Source organism: Sorex fumeus, unplaced genomic scaffold (assembly GCF_029834395.1).
Source record: "Sorex fumeus unplaced genomic scaffold, SorFum_2.1 ptg000007l, whole genome shotgun sequence".
Lineage (NCBI taxonomy): Eukaryota > Metazoa > Chordata > Mammalia > Eulipotyphla > Soricidae > Sorex > Sorex fumeus.
In genome coordinates this window covers 49,705,772-49,722,613 of record NW_026606064.1, presented here as the reverse complement: position 1 = coordinate 49,722,613, position 16,842 = coordinate 49,705,772, and the positions used below count along the sequence as shown (strand labels likewise).

The window sequence follows — 16,842 nt, the reverse complement described above, 5'->3', positions numbered from 1 at the left end:
ACTCAATTCCCTCTTGATGCTCTGCTTCCTGTTGCTTCTGGTTTATCTCTGCATCCCCTCCTCAATTTATTTCCTTCTCTGCCCTTCTCCTCCCTATACTCTGAGGCCAAGAGTGATTTAAGCATTCCCTTTGTACCATCCATGTTGCAGTCAACTGCATGATTTCATCTTTCCTTACAGCTATGTAGTATTCCATTTTGTGTGTGTACCTCATCTTCATTATCCACTTACCTATTGTTAAACACTTAGGTTGATTCCATATCCTAGCTATTGTACTAAGCATTGCAAAGAACATTGGTGTGCAAATGTCTTTTTGAATGAATGTTTTTGTGTTCTGGTGATATATACCCAGAAGTGGAATTGCTGGGTAAAAGTGAGACAATCTTCGATGCAAATTTTGCATGGGTATTTAATCTACCTGGTTAGTCTAACAGTTCTATTTCCCTTCTAGGTGGTCTCTTTAGCACTATTTAATCAACATAAACTTTGTTTCTCTTTTCAACTTTGCATTACAATCATGCAAAATAATGCTAATGGAAATACAGAGCAGGATGATATGGAATCCCTTACAGATGAAGAATGGAATATCTTCCTTTATTCTGGCACAATGGTTAATAGTAGAGATGCAGTTCTCCAGTATGAACTTGATAGTAAGTATTATTATTGCTTCAAGGTTTGTAGAAAGAGAAAAAAATAGGGACCGGAGAGATAGTACAGGGGTTGTCACTTGCCTTACTTATCTGACACATTTTGATGTATGGTCCCCCTACCGCCACCAAGAGTGATCTCAGAGCACAGAGCTAGGCTGCCAAAAACCAAAAGAAAAAAAAAGTGCCCCGAAAAATGTTAAAAGTTCACTAAGATAAAAAAAAGTTCACTAAAATGCACCAACTCCATGTTTCTCATATTTTTCTACATTAATATAAATTTAACGGGTTTAGTTTAATTACATTAAAGGAACTTAAGATCAAGTATAAGGAATGCCTAACTCATCATTATATGCCCTACAATGCTGGTGATATAATCTACCCCAGTTATTTTGAGCTGGAGCAATAGCACAGCGGGTAGGGTGTTTGCCTTGCACGCAGCCGACCCAGGTTTGATTCCTCCGTCCCCTCAGAGCGTATCTCGCCCCTATGGCAGAGGCTGGCAGGCTCTCCGTGGAGTATTCCATATGCCAAAAACAGTAACAAGTCTCACAATAGAGACGAGTAAATCAAACAATGGAATGACAGTGATACAGTGATTGTAATCCTAATCTACAAAAAAGAATACTTTAGTCAAAAGATATAGACACGCTCACACATACACATATATAAACATTAATTAAATACCATCAGGATTTCACCTCTACTCACCCCCCATAACATTTGTCCTCACTTCATCATGAAAACTTTTTGGAAATTAGAGCCCCAAAAATCAGGCTAATTCACTTAAATATTGGACATCTCTGGGCTGTACATTTTTCAGTAGATTTATTTTTGTTTTGGCAAGATTTCCATAGCATGGAATTTGCCATTTTAACCACTTTTTAAATTTTCCAGCACCATAATTTACAATACTATTAATTATAGAACTTCATGCATACCACAATCCCACACCACATCCTCCACCAGCCCCCATCATCATGTAAGTTCTGTAGACCACTTCTCAGGCTCTGCTGCCTTTAGCCACTTTCAATCATTTTTTAGTGTGACATCAGAGGTATAAAGTATAACCACATTGTGGTGTGAGGGCCATCTTTTAGGCCCAGAAAAAATACAATGATGGAGAGCCTGAGATTTCAGGGGAGAGGAAAAAGCAGTGATTCAGAGCTGCATTTGTCAAGAGTTTGGAAGCTATTATCTAAGATGGAAAGTGAGAATAAAATCATGAGAGAGTTGCTATGAAAAATATCAGACATTTGAAATATTGTGCTTTATTTTAGATGTTTGGCAAATAAATTGAATTCACATATGTTCTTAATACATGAATTAAGATTCCTTTGCATGCCAAAAATTATGATAATAATAGTTTAAACAAAGAAAATCAAATTTTTAGGATTCTGGTATAGTTCAGTGAAACCCAAGAAAAGGCAAAGAGCCAAATACCAATAGGAGAAAAACCAGTTCTCTCCTATGTAAAAAGTGTAAAAAGAATATAGAAAAAGTGTAGAGGGGGTATGGTGCCGCCAGCAGGTCAATCTGTACCTGTGAGGTGAGTGCATCAGCAGCCTGATGGCGCCTTCAGACTTCCAGATACCCCAAAATTGCTGCTGTGCCTTTAGCCAGACCCCAAAATCTTGGGGCAAAGTTTACCAAGAAAGTAAACGGCCAAAAGTTAGGTATGTGGGAGACACACCCACAAACCACCTCGGGCTCAGCTGTATAATTGGAGGCATGGCCTCTCTGGTTCCTGATCGAACTGCTTAATGGCCATGATCCCAGAGTCTCAGAAATGAATCTCGGAACCCAAAGGCTTTTGGCAGAAATGTGTCCAGACCCTGCAGTAGGCTACCGGAGCTGGATCACTCCAGGTGGGAATACATTTCATGCCTTGGCCTGTTCCCCCTGGCGGCCTGGTGACCACCATCCTCCAGAGGCCACTGGACAGTCAGATTTGGGCCTGCAGTGACGAGACACACGGGGCCTCACTACATGGGGGTGGAGCTGACTCTTTCTCCCCATCCCAACGAGACCCCAAGTCACCACCTACAAATGGCCTCTCTGGCTCCTGATCAAGCTGATTAATAACCATAATATCGGAGACTCAGAAATAATCTTGAAACCCAGTGACTTTTGTCAGAAATGCATCTGGACTGCATACTAGGTGGCTGCCAGCTCAGAGCTTATTGGAAAGCCAGGTATGAGCCGGCGGTGACAGGGCAACTGCAGTCTCATGAGAAGGGGGGCAGTACCGGCTCGTCCTTCATGCCCTACCGAGGTCACAAGTTGCCCCCCACAAGCGGTTCTCTGGCAGGGTCATGGCTCCAGAGGCAAAAGGACTTAATCGAGAACCCGGCAACTTGTGGCAGAAAAGTGAATGAACCATGCATTAAACTACAGCACCATGCCTCCTCGGGAGGGAAAGGGTGTTGCTCCCTTCCGCGTTTTTCCCCTCTGGCAGCAAGGTGGCCACCACCTCAGAGCTTATTGGAAAGCCAGGTATGAGCCGGCAGTGACGGGGAAACTGCAGTCTCAGGGGAAGGAGGGTGGTACCAGCTCATCCTTCACGCCCTACTGAGGTCACGAGTTGCCCCCCACGAGCGGCTCTCTGGCATGGCCATGGCTCCAGAGGCAAAAGGACTTAATCCAGAACCGGCAGCTTGCAGAAGAAAGGTGAATGGACCATGCGTTACACTACAGCGCCATGCCTCCCCGGGAGAGAAAGGGTGTTGCTCCCTTCCACCTTCCGCCCCCCCCCCCCCCCCCCCCGGCAGCAAGGTGGCCACCGTCTCAGAGCTTATAGGAAAGCCAGGTACAAGCCAGCGGTGACGGGGCAACTGCAGTCTAATGGGAAGGGGGGCGGTACGTCCTTCACGCCCTACTGAGGTCACGAGTTACCACCCACGAGCGGCTCTCCGGCACGCCCATAACACCAGACACACAGAAACCAATCGCATAATTACCTGGCTCTTTGCAGAAATTCAAAATCATGGCTGCGTGACATTATATGATTCTCATAACCAGCTATAGAAAACAAAATATTTCACAATTCCTTTTCAGCAATTCTGATTGTTTGGGGGGAAATTCTAAATAATAATGGTGCATCTTTTGTCGAAATAATGAAAGTAATCAATGTAGAAAAGAGTTAAGTAGAAATCATCTGCCTCACAGGCATTTGGAGGGATGAGAGGAGGGGTATACTGGGGTTCTTGGTGGTGAAAAATGAGTACTGGTGAAGGGAAAGGTGCTTGATCATTGTATGACTGAGACTTAAACCTGAAAGCTTAGTAACTTTTCCCACAGTGATTCAATAAATAAATATAAAAAGGAAAAAAATAAATCAAATAAATTAAGGTGGAGTTCATGCCCAATTCAATCAGCTAATCAGTGGCTGAATAAATAGCAGTACTCCTACAAAAAAAATGTGTAGAAAGTGTAAAAAAAAGGTGTAAAGTATAAAAATAAGTGTAAAAAAGGTATAAAAGAGTGTAAAAAGTGTAAAAAGAGTACAGAAGCCTCAATAAAGACTCCGCTTTGTTTTTTTAAATTAAATAAGCATAAGTGTTTATTATAAAAACCATTAGAACTTATAGTTGATCAAAGGGTAAAAGAAGTATTCTGTATTTCTGTGATCCAAAGATAATCACTATTATTTTGGATTTTTCCCTCATTCACTTGATCACTTGATATCCTGTTACCCATCGATTTGCTTGAGCAGGCGCCAGTAACGTCTCCATTCATCCCGTTGCGTGCTAGCATAGCCCAATGACATCTGCTCGTTCTAGGAACACAAAGAGCCTCAAACCGATCGTTCAGGGTCTGGACAAAGAAGTCTGACCATCTCGTAGGTGGGCGGCCACATGATCTTTTGACATCCCATGGAATCCAGTCAGTAATGGCTCTAGTCCAGCGGTCATCTCTAAATCTCATTACGTGTCCAGCTCATCTGATTTTCAATGCCTTGGCAAACGAGACAGCGTCCCTGATTCTTGAGCATCATGGAGGTCAGAACTCCCGATTCTTTCTCTTATTCGAGTGAAGCGTGATACTCCAAGCATAGCTCTTTCGATTCCTCTTTGAGAAACCCGAATAGCGTTCTCATCCTATTTTCATAGGGCCCAGGTCTCTGAGGCGTATGTTAATGCAAGAAAAACAGTGGAATTGAAGAGATGTGCCCAGAGCCGGAGGTTCTTCATCCTCTTAGCTATTTCTTTGACGCTCTTGAAGGCATTCCAAGCCACTCTCTTCCTCCTGTGCAACTCAGGTGCCAAGTCAGTTGTCATGTTGACTTCTCGACCTAGGTACACATGCATTCAGAGATGTTGAAAGTGAATGGAACGTCAGGAACAAGACTGTTTCTCCATTAATTTTCATATATATTGATGCACAGATCTTCATATGTATTTGAAAAAAGTTACTTTGATGCACAGACTTGTGCCAACTAGCTTTTCAACAAATTAATAACAAATTAAAAATATCATTTTCTTCATAAGAGAAAAAGGCTATTGAAAAAGGCAAAGCCCCAGAGGCAATTGAAATGAAGAGCAGAACTGTCCTTCAGTAGGAACCTTGCCTCTGGATTAGATGTGGGGGGGAATAAATTAGGGAAGGGATCACTATGACAATGGAAGAGGGAAAGTGCTTGCTCTGGAAGCAGGCTAAGGGACAGGAGGAAAACTGGGGACATTGATGGAGGTAAGTGGGCTCACAAAGGGATTGATGTTGGAATATTGTATTCCTGAAACTTAATAATGAATCATTGTATCACTGTCTCACTGCCATCCCATAGTTCATCGATTTACTCGAGCGGGGGCCAGTAACATCTCCATTCGCCTCAGCCCTGAGATTTTAGCATCCTCTCCTTACTCGTCTTTCCCAACGCTACCATATTGGAGGCTCTTTCAGGGTTTTCTCATTTCAGGGAATGAGATCCGTTATACTGTTTTTGACATATCGAATACGCCATGGGTAGCTTGTAATTTTGTAATTCATGGTGCTCAGCAGGCCTGGTAGCCACTCCAGGGTCTACTTGACAAACCAGGTCAGATGGTTGAATACATGGGCTGAGCAGTGGTGCAGTTCAGACTCTATAGTGCCAGGGACCTATAGGACCACCCCAGCAATGAGTTGGGAACACTAGAGCTGTACTCGTTACTGTACTTGTTCATTATTTTAAGTGAACCTTATGTGATTTCCATTGTGTGTTTGGGGGCTACACCTGGCAATGTGCAGGGGTTACTCCTGGCTCTGCACTCAGCAGTTACTGCTGGTGGTGCTTGCAGGGACCATATGGGGTGCCCAGGACCAAACCTAGATTGGCTACATACAAGGCAAGCACCCTGCCCTCTGTACTATCGCTCTAGGCCTGGTTTTCATTTTTTTTATAGCAAAAGGTAAACACTATGATTACTAATAAAGGAAGTTGCTAAATCCTTACCAGATTCTGTATTTTAATCAACTATTTTAATCTTTTTTTCATATTCTAAAAAATAATGGAGCATAGGAAAGCATATGTAAATGATCAACATTTTTTGCTTTTCTGGATGTGTGTATATAAGTATGTGATCTTCCATATCCTTTGTCTATAAATAATATGTATGCATTTATATACTTGGAAAACTTTAAAACTTGCTGTTTTAATGTTCACATTTCTTTGTTTCTTTAAAAGGAAAAGAAAATTACAACATTCACCTCACATTGTATTTATTTTAGTTATAGTTTACATAATGTGGTGACAATAGCGTTAATATTTATAGTTTTGGTGCACAAAGTCACTGCCCCCTCACCACCAGTAAAGAACCCAAGACCCTCCACCATTCTCCTGATGTAACTTCTAGTCCAATTCTTCATTCCTCTTGCCACCTCCTCCACTGTTTGATAACATCAGTTTTATAATCCAAGGCCTTTGTCATTATTCAGTACTATTCCCTATTTTCTTTCTCTATATTCCACATGTGAGTGAGATAATCAAATATTTGTACTTCTTCCTCGGATTTATTTTGCTTAGAATGATGCCCTTTACTTATATCCAGGTTGCAGCAGACTGAAGACTTTCATCTTTTTTAGAGTTGTGTAGTATTCCATTGTGTACATATACTACAACTTCTTTACCCATTCATCTGTCATTAGACATTGGGTTTGTTTCCATATCCTAAATATTGTACTAAGACTTCAATGAACATATGTATGCATATATGTGTGTATCTATATATACATTTAGGTCTGCATATATATATATTATATATTTCAAATTGATTTTTTTTGTGACTGAAGGTTGAGGTAGATGACAAGAAACAAAATCTCCAGGTCATATGACAGTTCTTACCTTTTTGAGGAATCTCCATGGAGCTGAGTCAGAAGATATTCTCATTAACAGTAAATAAGGGATTTTTTTCCACAACCCTATTAACACTGTGCCAGCTAAAAGAAAAAAGAATTTTAAATGATAAAGATAACTTAATTTCAGACATATACAACAAAGCTCACATCATCCAAATTTTAACATGTTAGTGATATCCTATATTAGTTAGTGAGTCTTAATCGTTCCTGCCAAAATAGAACAATCTTCACACTGTTTTCTATATGAACACTTTTGTAAGCATGTTCAGCAGTTCTTCATAACAGACAATACAAAACATATTCTTTTGTTTGTATTTTGGGACAGGAATTGGGCCTTGGAATGGAAAATCCCAAATTTGGTAGTGGGAAGGTGCAATGGTGGGGGGATTGGTGCTTGAATATTAAATGTAATAAAATATTGTGAACTAACTTAAAATAAAATAAAATAAACATTTTTTAAAAAGATAACTTAAAGAACTACATGGAATAGTATAAAGAGAAACAATATTCACATAATTGGAATTTAAGAAGGAGAGAGAAAGGAGCAGGGGTCCTATTTGAAGCAATAACAGCCAAGAAGAGTATGAACTGAAAAAGAAGCTAGACACCCAAATTCAGGAAATATAAAGGGTCCAACAGGCGCTGGAGCAATACTACAGTGAGGAGAGTACTTACCTGGTATGCTGTAGACCCAGGTTTGATCCCAAGAATCTCATATGGTCCCTAAACACAACCAGGACTTATACCTGAGTGCAGAACCAGGAACAACCCCTGAGCAACACCAGGTGTGTGCCCCACACGTTCCCCCCCAAAAAACCCAAACCAAAATAAAATGGCAAAAGTCAAACAAAGACAGAATCCTTAAAGCAACCCAAAAAAGGAGGGAGGGGCAAAACCTCAAATATTAGGTAACACGCCCCCCCAACTCCTTGTAAGCCGCCCACACACTATCAGCAGAGTTTTTCCACAGAAATTCTCTATACCAAGAGGGAGTTTGATATGTACAAAGTGCTGAATGGAGAAGCCTGCTCAGTAAGAGTGCACTAACAGCGAGTCTGGCGTTCAGATTTGAAAGATGATAAAAGCCCTTTGAAGAAACAATGAAGAACAGTTACTACTATTACCAGTCCTCCAAGAAATACTTAAAGAATTTCTCTAATAAGGAAAAATAGACTGCTTGAAAGTAACAAGCTATCTAAAAACATGAATACAAAATTCATGAGAAAAGAATAATAATAAAGCAATAATTATTGAACGTAAGAATAACATTTCAAATTTAGTGGTACTTCACTATTTCCATTCTGTTATATTTTAATGTTTTAGTTCTCAGTGTTATCTTTGATTATTTAAAAGTAAAGTTCATTTCTTATTTTTTCTAAGATTTCACATATATTCACGTACTCACATATTTTCCATTTTGTCACTGAATGTAGTTATAATGGATGTTTAATATTATTTTGCTCAATTCAACATCTGGTTCAAGTCAGTTTTGTCTATTTTGATTTTCATTTGAGAATGAGTCATATTGTCCCAATTCTCATTTTGTGCATAATTTTGGATTGCACTCAAGATATTTTATATATTCTATATTCATTCCGAATCTTTAGACTTTATTTTATTCTTCTATGGGGGGAAAAGAGACTATAAAAACCAGCTCCCGGAAGAGAAGAGTGCAGTCTCCTGCCCCCGCGCCTGGCTATTCCTCGCCGGGGCCCCTTGGAGGGGAGCGGGTTGAGCTTTCCGCCCCGCCCTGACCAGGGCCCCGGCAGCCGAAGACCTCCAGGACCAGTCACCACCATGCTGAGACCACTCACCGCACACCTGAAGGTACCGGCAGAGGGACAAAGCCATGTGGGTTCCGGGGCCGAGATCTCCACGCCTACTTCAGATTGGAGTCGAGCATCCTCCACCCAGATCCTCCAAATTCCAGTAGGCAGGGGTCACACCCACCAACTGGCCCCCTGGCGCCGTGTAATCCCATCAGCAGCCAAGACTCAGAGACTATAAAATCCAGATCCCGGAACCACGCAGCCGCATTTGTGGCCACGCGACATCTTATTATGACATCTCATTCCTACTTTGACAAACTGGCAGGCTACCAAATGTAGCCTGCCCACAGGGCAGAGTCTGGCAAACTCCCCGTGGCGTACCCAATATGCCAAATACCAGTAACAATGATGGGTCTCATTCTCCTAAAGAGCCTTGAATATAACCTCAGGGCCAGGATGAAGGAGACGTTACTGGGGCCTGCTCGAGGCAATCGACAAATAACAGGATGATTTGTGATTTGTGAGTTGTGATGGGGCGAAAAATGTTGAAATTATTTATTTTAAGATTTTTAAGTCAGTTATTCTTACACTGAAAAATCTGCTTCTTGCGTAACAGCTCAAATTTCTGCTAAGTCACTTTGTCCTTCATAAGGATTCTCCACCTGTGCATGTGTAATTTAGTGGGTAACAAGATATTTAGGCATATTTTATGCATAAGATTTTTTATACCCTTCACAGCACACTTGCTTCCTGAGTCTCTGATTACAGAAGTATGATCTAAAGTTCTCCATTGCTTTAGCTGTCTCAAATTTTTTTCAAATTTGTAAAGGCTCAGATTTCACGTTTTCATTTAGAAATTTTGCCAATCTATGTGCTGTGTCTTGCCATCAACTAGAAACTAAAGTAGAAATCAAAATATGCCTGTGTTTAATAGTCTGGGACCAAAGAGATAATACAGCAGGTAAGGCACTTGCCTTGTGCATGGTCAACTGAGGTTCAACCCAGCAAGCCTGCCAGTATTTATCCTTGGGCGCTATGCAAGGGGGTGTGAGGTGGGAAGGGTGCAATAAGAAGGTACCTAGAGACTGTGGTGGAGGAGCCCTGCATGCTGGAGGTACATATGATGCAGTTACAGTAGATGCAGAGGTGCAGTAACTTAACATAATGTTACAAATATATAAGCACTGGGCACAGTTATAAACCCTGTTACCTCAGTAATAATAAACTAAAGTAAATATTCCTGTGCCTCCCAATGCCTTTAAATAATTGTGGTTTTTGCTTTTGTTTTTTTCTTTATATTTTTTCAGTTTATAGTTACATGCAGTGAGGATGTAATATAAACATTTCTCCACATAAGTGGCACTCTACTTAAATTCAAATTCTTTATTATAACATACAAGGACTATGAGAATCTGACTCCTGTGTATCTTCCATAGCACATCTTGTTCCATTCTTCCATTGAGCCTACCAACTACTCTTTATCACTGTATCACTGTGTCATCCTATTGTTCATCGATTGACTCGAGCAGTAAAGTCTCCATTCGTCCTGAGATTTTAGCAGCCTCTCTTTACTCGTCTTTCCCAACACTGCCATATTGGAGGCTCTTTCAGGATCTGGGGAATGAGACCCGTTATTTTTACTGTTTTGGGCATATTGGATATGTCACAGGTAGCTTGCCAGGCTCTGCCATGCAGGACCAACTACTCTAGCCTCCCATAAATATTAGAATATTTTTTTCTGGATATTTTAAATTTTTACTTTAATGTAGACAAATGCCACAGCTGTGGATACAATTCTAGAGTGGAAATTGATTAGAGAACAAAGCTCCAATATTGTAGCACTGTAGCACTGTCCTCCCGTTGTTCATCGATTTGCTCAAGCGGGCACCAGTAAACATCTCACAACAAACTGTGAGACTTGTTGTTACTGTTTTTGGCATATTGAATACATCACAGGGAGTTTGCCAGGCTTTGTCATGTGGGCGAGATACTCTTGATAGCTTGCTGGGCTCTCCGAGAGGGGCAGAGGAATCGAACCCAGGTTGGCCATCTCGGCTGCGTTCAAGGCAAACGCCTTACCCACTGTGCTATCGCTACAGCCCAAAGCTCCAATATTAAAATCAACAAATATTTTTTAAAGTTTTTAATGTGAAATCTCATCACAGGGTTGTTAAGTATTTACTAAGGGATTCAGAGCAATAGTACAGAGGGTAGAATGTTTGCATTGCACGAGGCTGACCTGGGTTTGATCTCTGCAACTCATATGATCTCCTGAGTACTGCCCAGAGGAATTCCTGAGTGCAAAGTCAGGAGCACCACTGGTGTGACCCCAAAAAAAGGGTATTTTTTATTTGTTTTTTTTTAAATTTACTAAGCTGTTTGTTGCAAGTTGAGCCTTCTATGTTATTGGGTTGTTTTTTTCTTAATTGCAACACTATGAGAAAACTGTTATAAAGCTTTTATTATTAGGTTTCAGTCATACAATATTCCAACACCAATCCTTCTACCAGTGTACATTTCCCATCCACAATGTCCTCAGTTTCCCTTTCACCACCCTCCACTACCCCCAAGCCTGGTGCTCTCTCTCTCTCTCTCTCTCTCTCTCTTTCTCTCTCTCTCTCTCTCTCTCTCTCTCTCTCTCTCTCTCTCTCTCTCCCTCCTCCCTCTCCTTTTGTACATTATGGTTTGCAATACAGGTACTAAGAGGTCATCGTGTTTGTTAAGAGGGTTCAGTATTTTTATTTGGTAAGGTACAGCTGGAGCAATAGCACAGTGGGTAGGGCGTTTGTCTTACAAGCGGCCAACATGGCCGACCCGAGTTCAATTCTTCCGCCCCTCTCGGAGAGCCTGGCAAGCTACTGAGAGTATCTCGCCCACACGGCAAAGCCTGGCAAGCTACCCGTGATGTATTCGATATGCCAAACACAGTAACAAGTGTCACAATGGAGACATTACTGGGCCAGCTCAAGCAAATTGATGACTAACGGGAGGGCAGTGACAGTGACAGCTGGAGAGGTGGCAGCTTTACTCTATGTGGCAGCTTTACGGTGTGGACATGACTGCCAGGGCTTCACAGGGAGGTGGGGGAAGGTAGCTCTTCCTGAGTCCAAGAAAGCCTGGAGGTTTCAGTTACAAAACCTATGTGCCTGATTGTTCAGCACGTTAATTTCCTGATGAGGTTCGTTCTGGCTGTAAACACAGCAGCAGTTTTGGATTGTGGGAGCAAGCAGCTGCCAGGGGCTCTGTTTGGGCAGCACTGGGCTAATTCCCCCACCCCTGCCCCCACCCCTGATGTGCTCCAGATTATTCAGATATGCTCAGGTTTGAGAAGTTTACTGTGTTTCTTTGACCTCTTTAGATATTTAGGTATGGGTCTCTGAATCAAGGCTGATAAATGAGCTTATATGGCAGAGCTAGAGGTGGTTGGAGGGTGTAGCTCCCACAAACCTAAATTTTGGCAGTGTAGCTTCTCAGAAATCTTGGCCCTGAGTTGTTGGAGTTCAGCCAGAGGCAAAGCAGCAATTCTGGGGTGTCAGGAAGCTGGAGGGCACCACCAGGCTGCTGATGCTCTAGCCCAGTGGGTCCAGGTTGCCCCACAGGTGGCACTGTGCCCTGGGCCCCAATGGTGGCACAGCTCTGGCCCCCACCCGGACCAAGATCAGGACCAGGGTGGCTCCCAACCCCCATCCAGGAGAACCTGATCAGGGGGGGCACTGGCCCCCATTTTCAGGTTCGTCTCCAGGCAATTGGAGCACAGGGTATTTCCCTCCAAAATATGCTGCTGAGACAACATCAGCACCAGCTGACCATAGGGAGCAGTGAAGGTGGGACTGGGGCCACCCAAGCTGGTCCCCCATTGTGGGAACTTTGGGTCTGTGCTCCACGTAATGCCAGGATGGCCCCAAAGAGCACTAACACTATTCATTCATGCAGATATTCTGGGGCCATGCAGCCTGCTGCCCTTAGCACTGAGAGCTGCCAGCGCCCATGGCTGGTGACCACCATCTCCATGAGTCCCACTTTGGGCCATTGCTTTGCGGTGGGCACCAGCTTGATTTGTTTGTTTGTTTTTAATATAGGAGTATGGACTGGAGCGATAGCATAGCGGGTAGGGCGTTTGCCTCGTACTTGGCCGACCCAGATTTGATTCCTCCATCCTTCTTGGAGATCCCAGCAAGCTACCAAGAGTATTCCATCCGCAAGGTAGATCCTGGCAAGGTACCCATGGTGTATTTGATATGCCAAAAACAGTAACAACAAGTCTCACAATGGAGACGCTACTGGTGCCCACTCGAGCAAATGAATGAACAACAGGAGGAGAGTGCTACAGTGCAGGCGTATGGCTATTTATTCAGTCATTGATTAAGCTGATTGAATTTGGGCACTGAATTCCACATTACTTTTCTTTTAATTTTTTTAATTGAATATCCATGAGATAGACCATTACAAAGCTGTTCATAATTTGGTTTCAGCCATACAATGATCCAGCAACCAAGTTGGTCTTAAAAGACACTCCTTTTGAGAGACAATATGTGAGGCAGAAATTTTGTGAACCCTCAGCCGCTGTTGTGAGCACTGAGAGCTGCGGTTGCTCCACTAGCTCTGGCACCTGCCACCAAGCCACTGCCATCTTCCCCCCGTGTTACTGGTTTTGTTTGTTGAGTTCAGGTGGTGACTTCTATGCTACTTTCCCATATAATTTGGTGTGTTCCTACTGGAATTTTAGCATTGAGGAATTAGGAGGTGTCTATGCCCCTGCATGGGCTCAATCTCTGGCATATGCAGCTGTGTGATCCAGAGACTGCAGGATCTCCAAGAAGACACCTGGACTTCTCAACCTGGGCACTGGGGTAGCACTTTAGCACTATCTTCCCATTGTTCATCGATTTGCTTGAGCGGGTACCAGTAACATCTCTATTGTGAGACTTGTTGTTACTGTGCTTGGCATATCAAATACGTCACGGGTAGCTTGCCAGGTTTTGCCGTGTGGGTGGAATTCTCTCAGTAGCTTGCCGGGCTCTCCAAGAGGGGTGGAGGAATCTAACCCAGGTTGGCTGCGTGCAAGGCAAACACCCTACCTGCTATGCTATCGTTCTGGCCCAGGACACTGGGGTACATGAAATTATTCACAGTTTGACATCTCCACAGAGAATATTCCCGAAGTGGGGGAGTTGAGCCCTTGGCGTGGCTGCAACAGTGGGGTATGGGTGTGACTGCTGGTACTCAGCCTTTCTATCTCTTGAGGGTGACCCAAGCCACAGGGACCAATGTTTCCATGAATTTTAGCTGCTTAGCTAGTATCTCTTCAAAGATTTAGTCATGAATCCATAGAACAGAGCTGGTAGGTGAGTCAAATCTTATCTGGATTATTTTTTTGTCTGATATGTTTTCTTCTATCTCTTCACTTACATGATATTTCATTTTTATTAAATTGTCCAGGACCAAAGAGATAGTATAGCAGGTAAGGCACTTGCTTTACCTATATATGGTCAACCTGGGTTCAATCCCCCAAGCCTGCCAGTAGCAATCCTTGAGTGCAGAGCCCTAAGCATGGGGATGTGGGGTAGGAAGGATGAAACAAGAAGGTACCTAGAGACTGTGGTTGAGGGAGACCGGGATTCTGCTGCTGCATGTGATGCAGTTGCATTATTTTTTTTTAATTGCATCACTTTGAGAAAACCTTTACAAAGCTTTTATGATCGGGTTTCAGTCATACAATATTCCAACACCGACCCCTCCACCAGTGTACGTTTCCTATCAACAATGTCCTCAGCTTCCCTTTCACCACCCTCTAGTACCCTTAAAAATATTAAGACTAGTGGAAATGATGATACCTCAATTTTAAAGAAATATGACTACAGCTACCAATTGCAGCAGTGCTGGTAGATGCGGCAGAAGCCAGGAAAAGCATTCGCAACTCCCACCTGTCCTTCGCCAACTACAAGACCAAGATGACTGCCCTCCGACGTCCTGATGGTTCTATCACATCTTCCAGAAGGACAATGGAGAAGATTGTCCATGACTTCTACTCGGATATCTTCGATAGCCACGTCCACCTGCCCACACACCAAATTCCGCAGGATGGATATGTCATTCCTAATGTTCTCCCTTCCAAAATCCGACACACCATTTCGTCGGTAAAGAAGCGAAGAGCATCTGGCCCAGACAAGGTCAGACCCGAACACCTGAAGAAACTGCCATCAGTACTCACCAATACACTGGCTCGGCTCTGCACACGCTATCTGTCTGAATGCTAGGTTCCATCCCAGTAGAAAACCAGCAGGACTGTACTACTGTATAAGAAGGGAGACATCCACGACATTGGCAACTATCGCCCGATCTGCCTGTGGTCTGTCATCTACTAGCTGTTCTCTCGAGTTATCCCGAATAGGATTGGCAGAACACTAGATGAAGGACAACCATGCAAGCAAGCCAGGTTCCACAAAGGATTCATCACAGTCAACCATATCCACACGATAACCAAGCTCATTGAGGTTTCTCAGGAGTTCAAGATGCCACTCTGTCTAATATTCATTGATTTAAAGAAGGCCTCTGATTCTGTTAAGATGGAAGCGGTCATCAGAGCCCTAGCAATCAGGGTATTCAAACTCAATACATCAGGATCCTCTGTGAGCTGTATTACGGATTCACTACCAGGATCTCACCATTCTACAAAGAAGTGATCATCCATATCAAGAGAGGGGTTCGGCAGGGTGATACCATTTCACCAGAACTCTTCAGTATCACCCCTGACAATGTCATGCAACGACTGGAATGGGAAGGAATGGGAGTGAAGATAGATGGTCGACAACTATACCACCTCCACTTTGCTGATGACATTGTTCTAATAACACCAAACATTAGCCAAGCAGCACAAATGATCGTGAGTGTGGAAAGGTCGACTACAGCTGAATCTCACAAAGACAATGTTTATGAGAATCGGTCTCGTTCATGATGCTCCATTCGCTCTCAACAAATGGAGCGAATGCAACATCTCCGAATGCAACAGTTAGTGTACTTAGGTCGAGAAGTCAACATGACAAATGACTTGGCACCTGAGTTGCACAGAAGGAAAAGAGCGGCTTGGAACGCCTTCAAGAGCATCAAAAAAATAGCTAAGAGGACCAAGAACCTTCAGCTCTGGGCACATCTCTTCGATTCCACTGTTTTCCCTGCATTAACATACGCCCCAGACGAAAACAGGATGAGAATGCTATTCGGGTCTTCCAAAGAGGAATCGAAAGAGCTATGCTTGGAGTATCACATTTCACTTAAATGAGAGAAAGAATCCGGAGTTCCGACCTCCATCGACGGTCAAGAATCAGGGATGCTGTCTCGTTTGCCAAGGCATTGAAAATCAGATGGGTTGGACATTTAATGAGATTTGGAGATGACCGCTGGACTAGAGCCATTACCAACTGGATACCACAAGACATCAAAAGACAGCGTGGCCAGCCACCTATGAGATGGTCAAACTTCTTTGTCAAGACCCTGAACGATCGGTTTGAGGCTCTTTGTGTTCCTGGAACGAGCAGACGCTATTGAGCTACACTAACACATGACAGGGACGAATAGAGACGTTACTGGCGCCTGCTCGAGCAAATCGATGAATAACGGGAAGTCAAGTGGTCAAGTGATCAAGCTACCATATGATCTGCAATCCCACTTTTGGTTGCATATTCAAAAGAACTGAAATCAGAGTATTTGAGACACATTTGCACACTTTGTTCTTAGCACTATTTGCAACAGTCAATAGACAGAAGCAATACAGATGTCTATCAATATATAAAAGAATAAATAAAATGTAGAACATATAGCCAAAGAAATATTCAGCCTCCAAAATTAAGGAAATCCTATCACATGGTACATCATGGATGAACCTTGAGGACATTGTGTAAAAAATACTGGGGGCTGGAGAGATAGCATAGTGGGTAGGGTGTTTGCCTTGCACATGGCCGACCTGAGTTCGATTCCCAGGTCCCTTGAGCACCTCTAGGAGTAACTCCTGAGTGCAGAGCCAGGAGTAACCCCTGTGCATTGCCGGGTGTGTCCCCCCCCCAAAAAAGACAAATACTGTATGGCTTTACCTA

The 16,842-nt window shown here is 43.1% G+C and overlaps 1 protein-coding gene across 1 annotated transcript in view; it reads left to right on the top strand.

The window, feature by feature from the left end:
* DNAH14 (dynein axonemal heavy chain 14) overlaps positions 1–16,842 on the top strand; it is a 342,385-nt gene that overhangs the window by 265,261 nt on the left and 60,282 nt on the right. Inside the window, 1 exon segment of the mRNA XM_056107024.1 lies at positions 452–650. Within this exon segment, the coding sequence (XP_055962999.1) occupies positions 452–650 (199 nt within the window).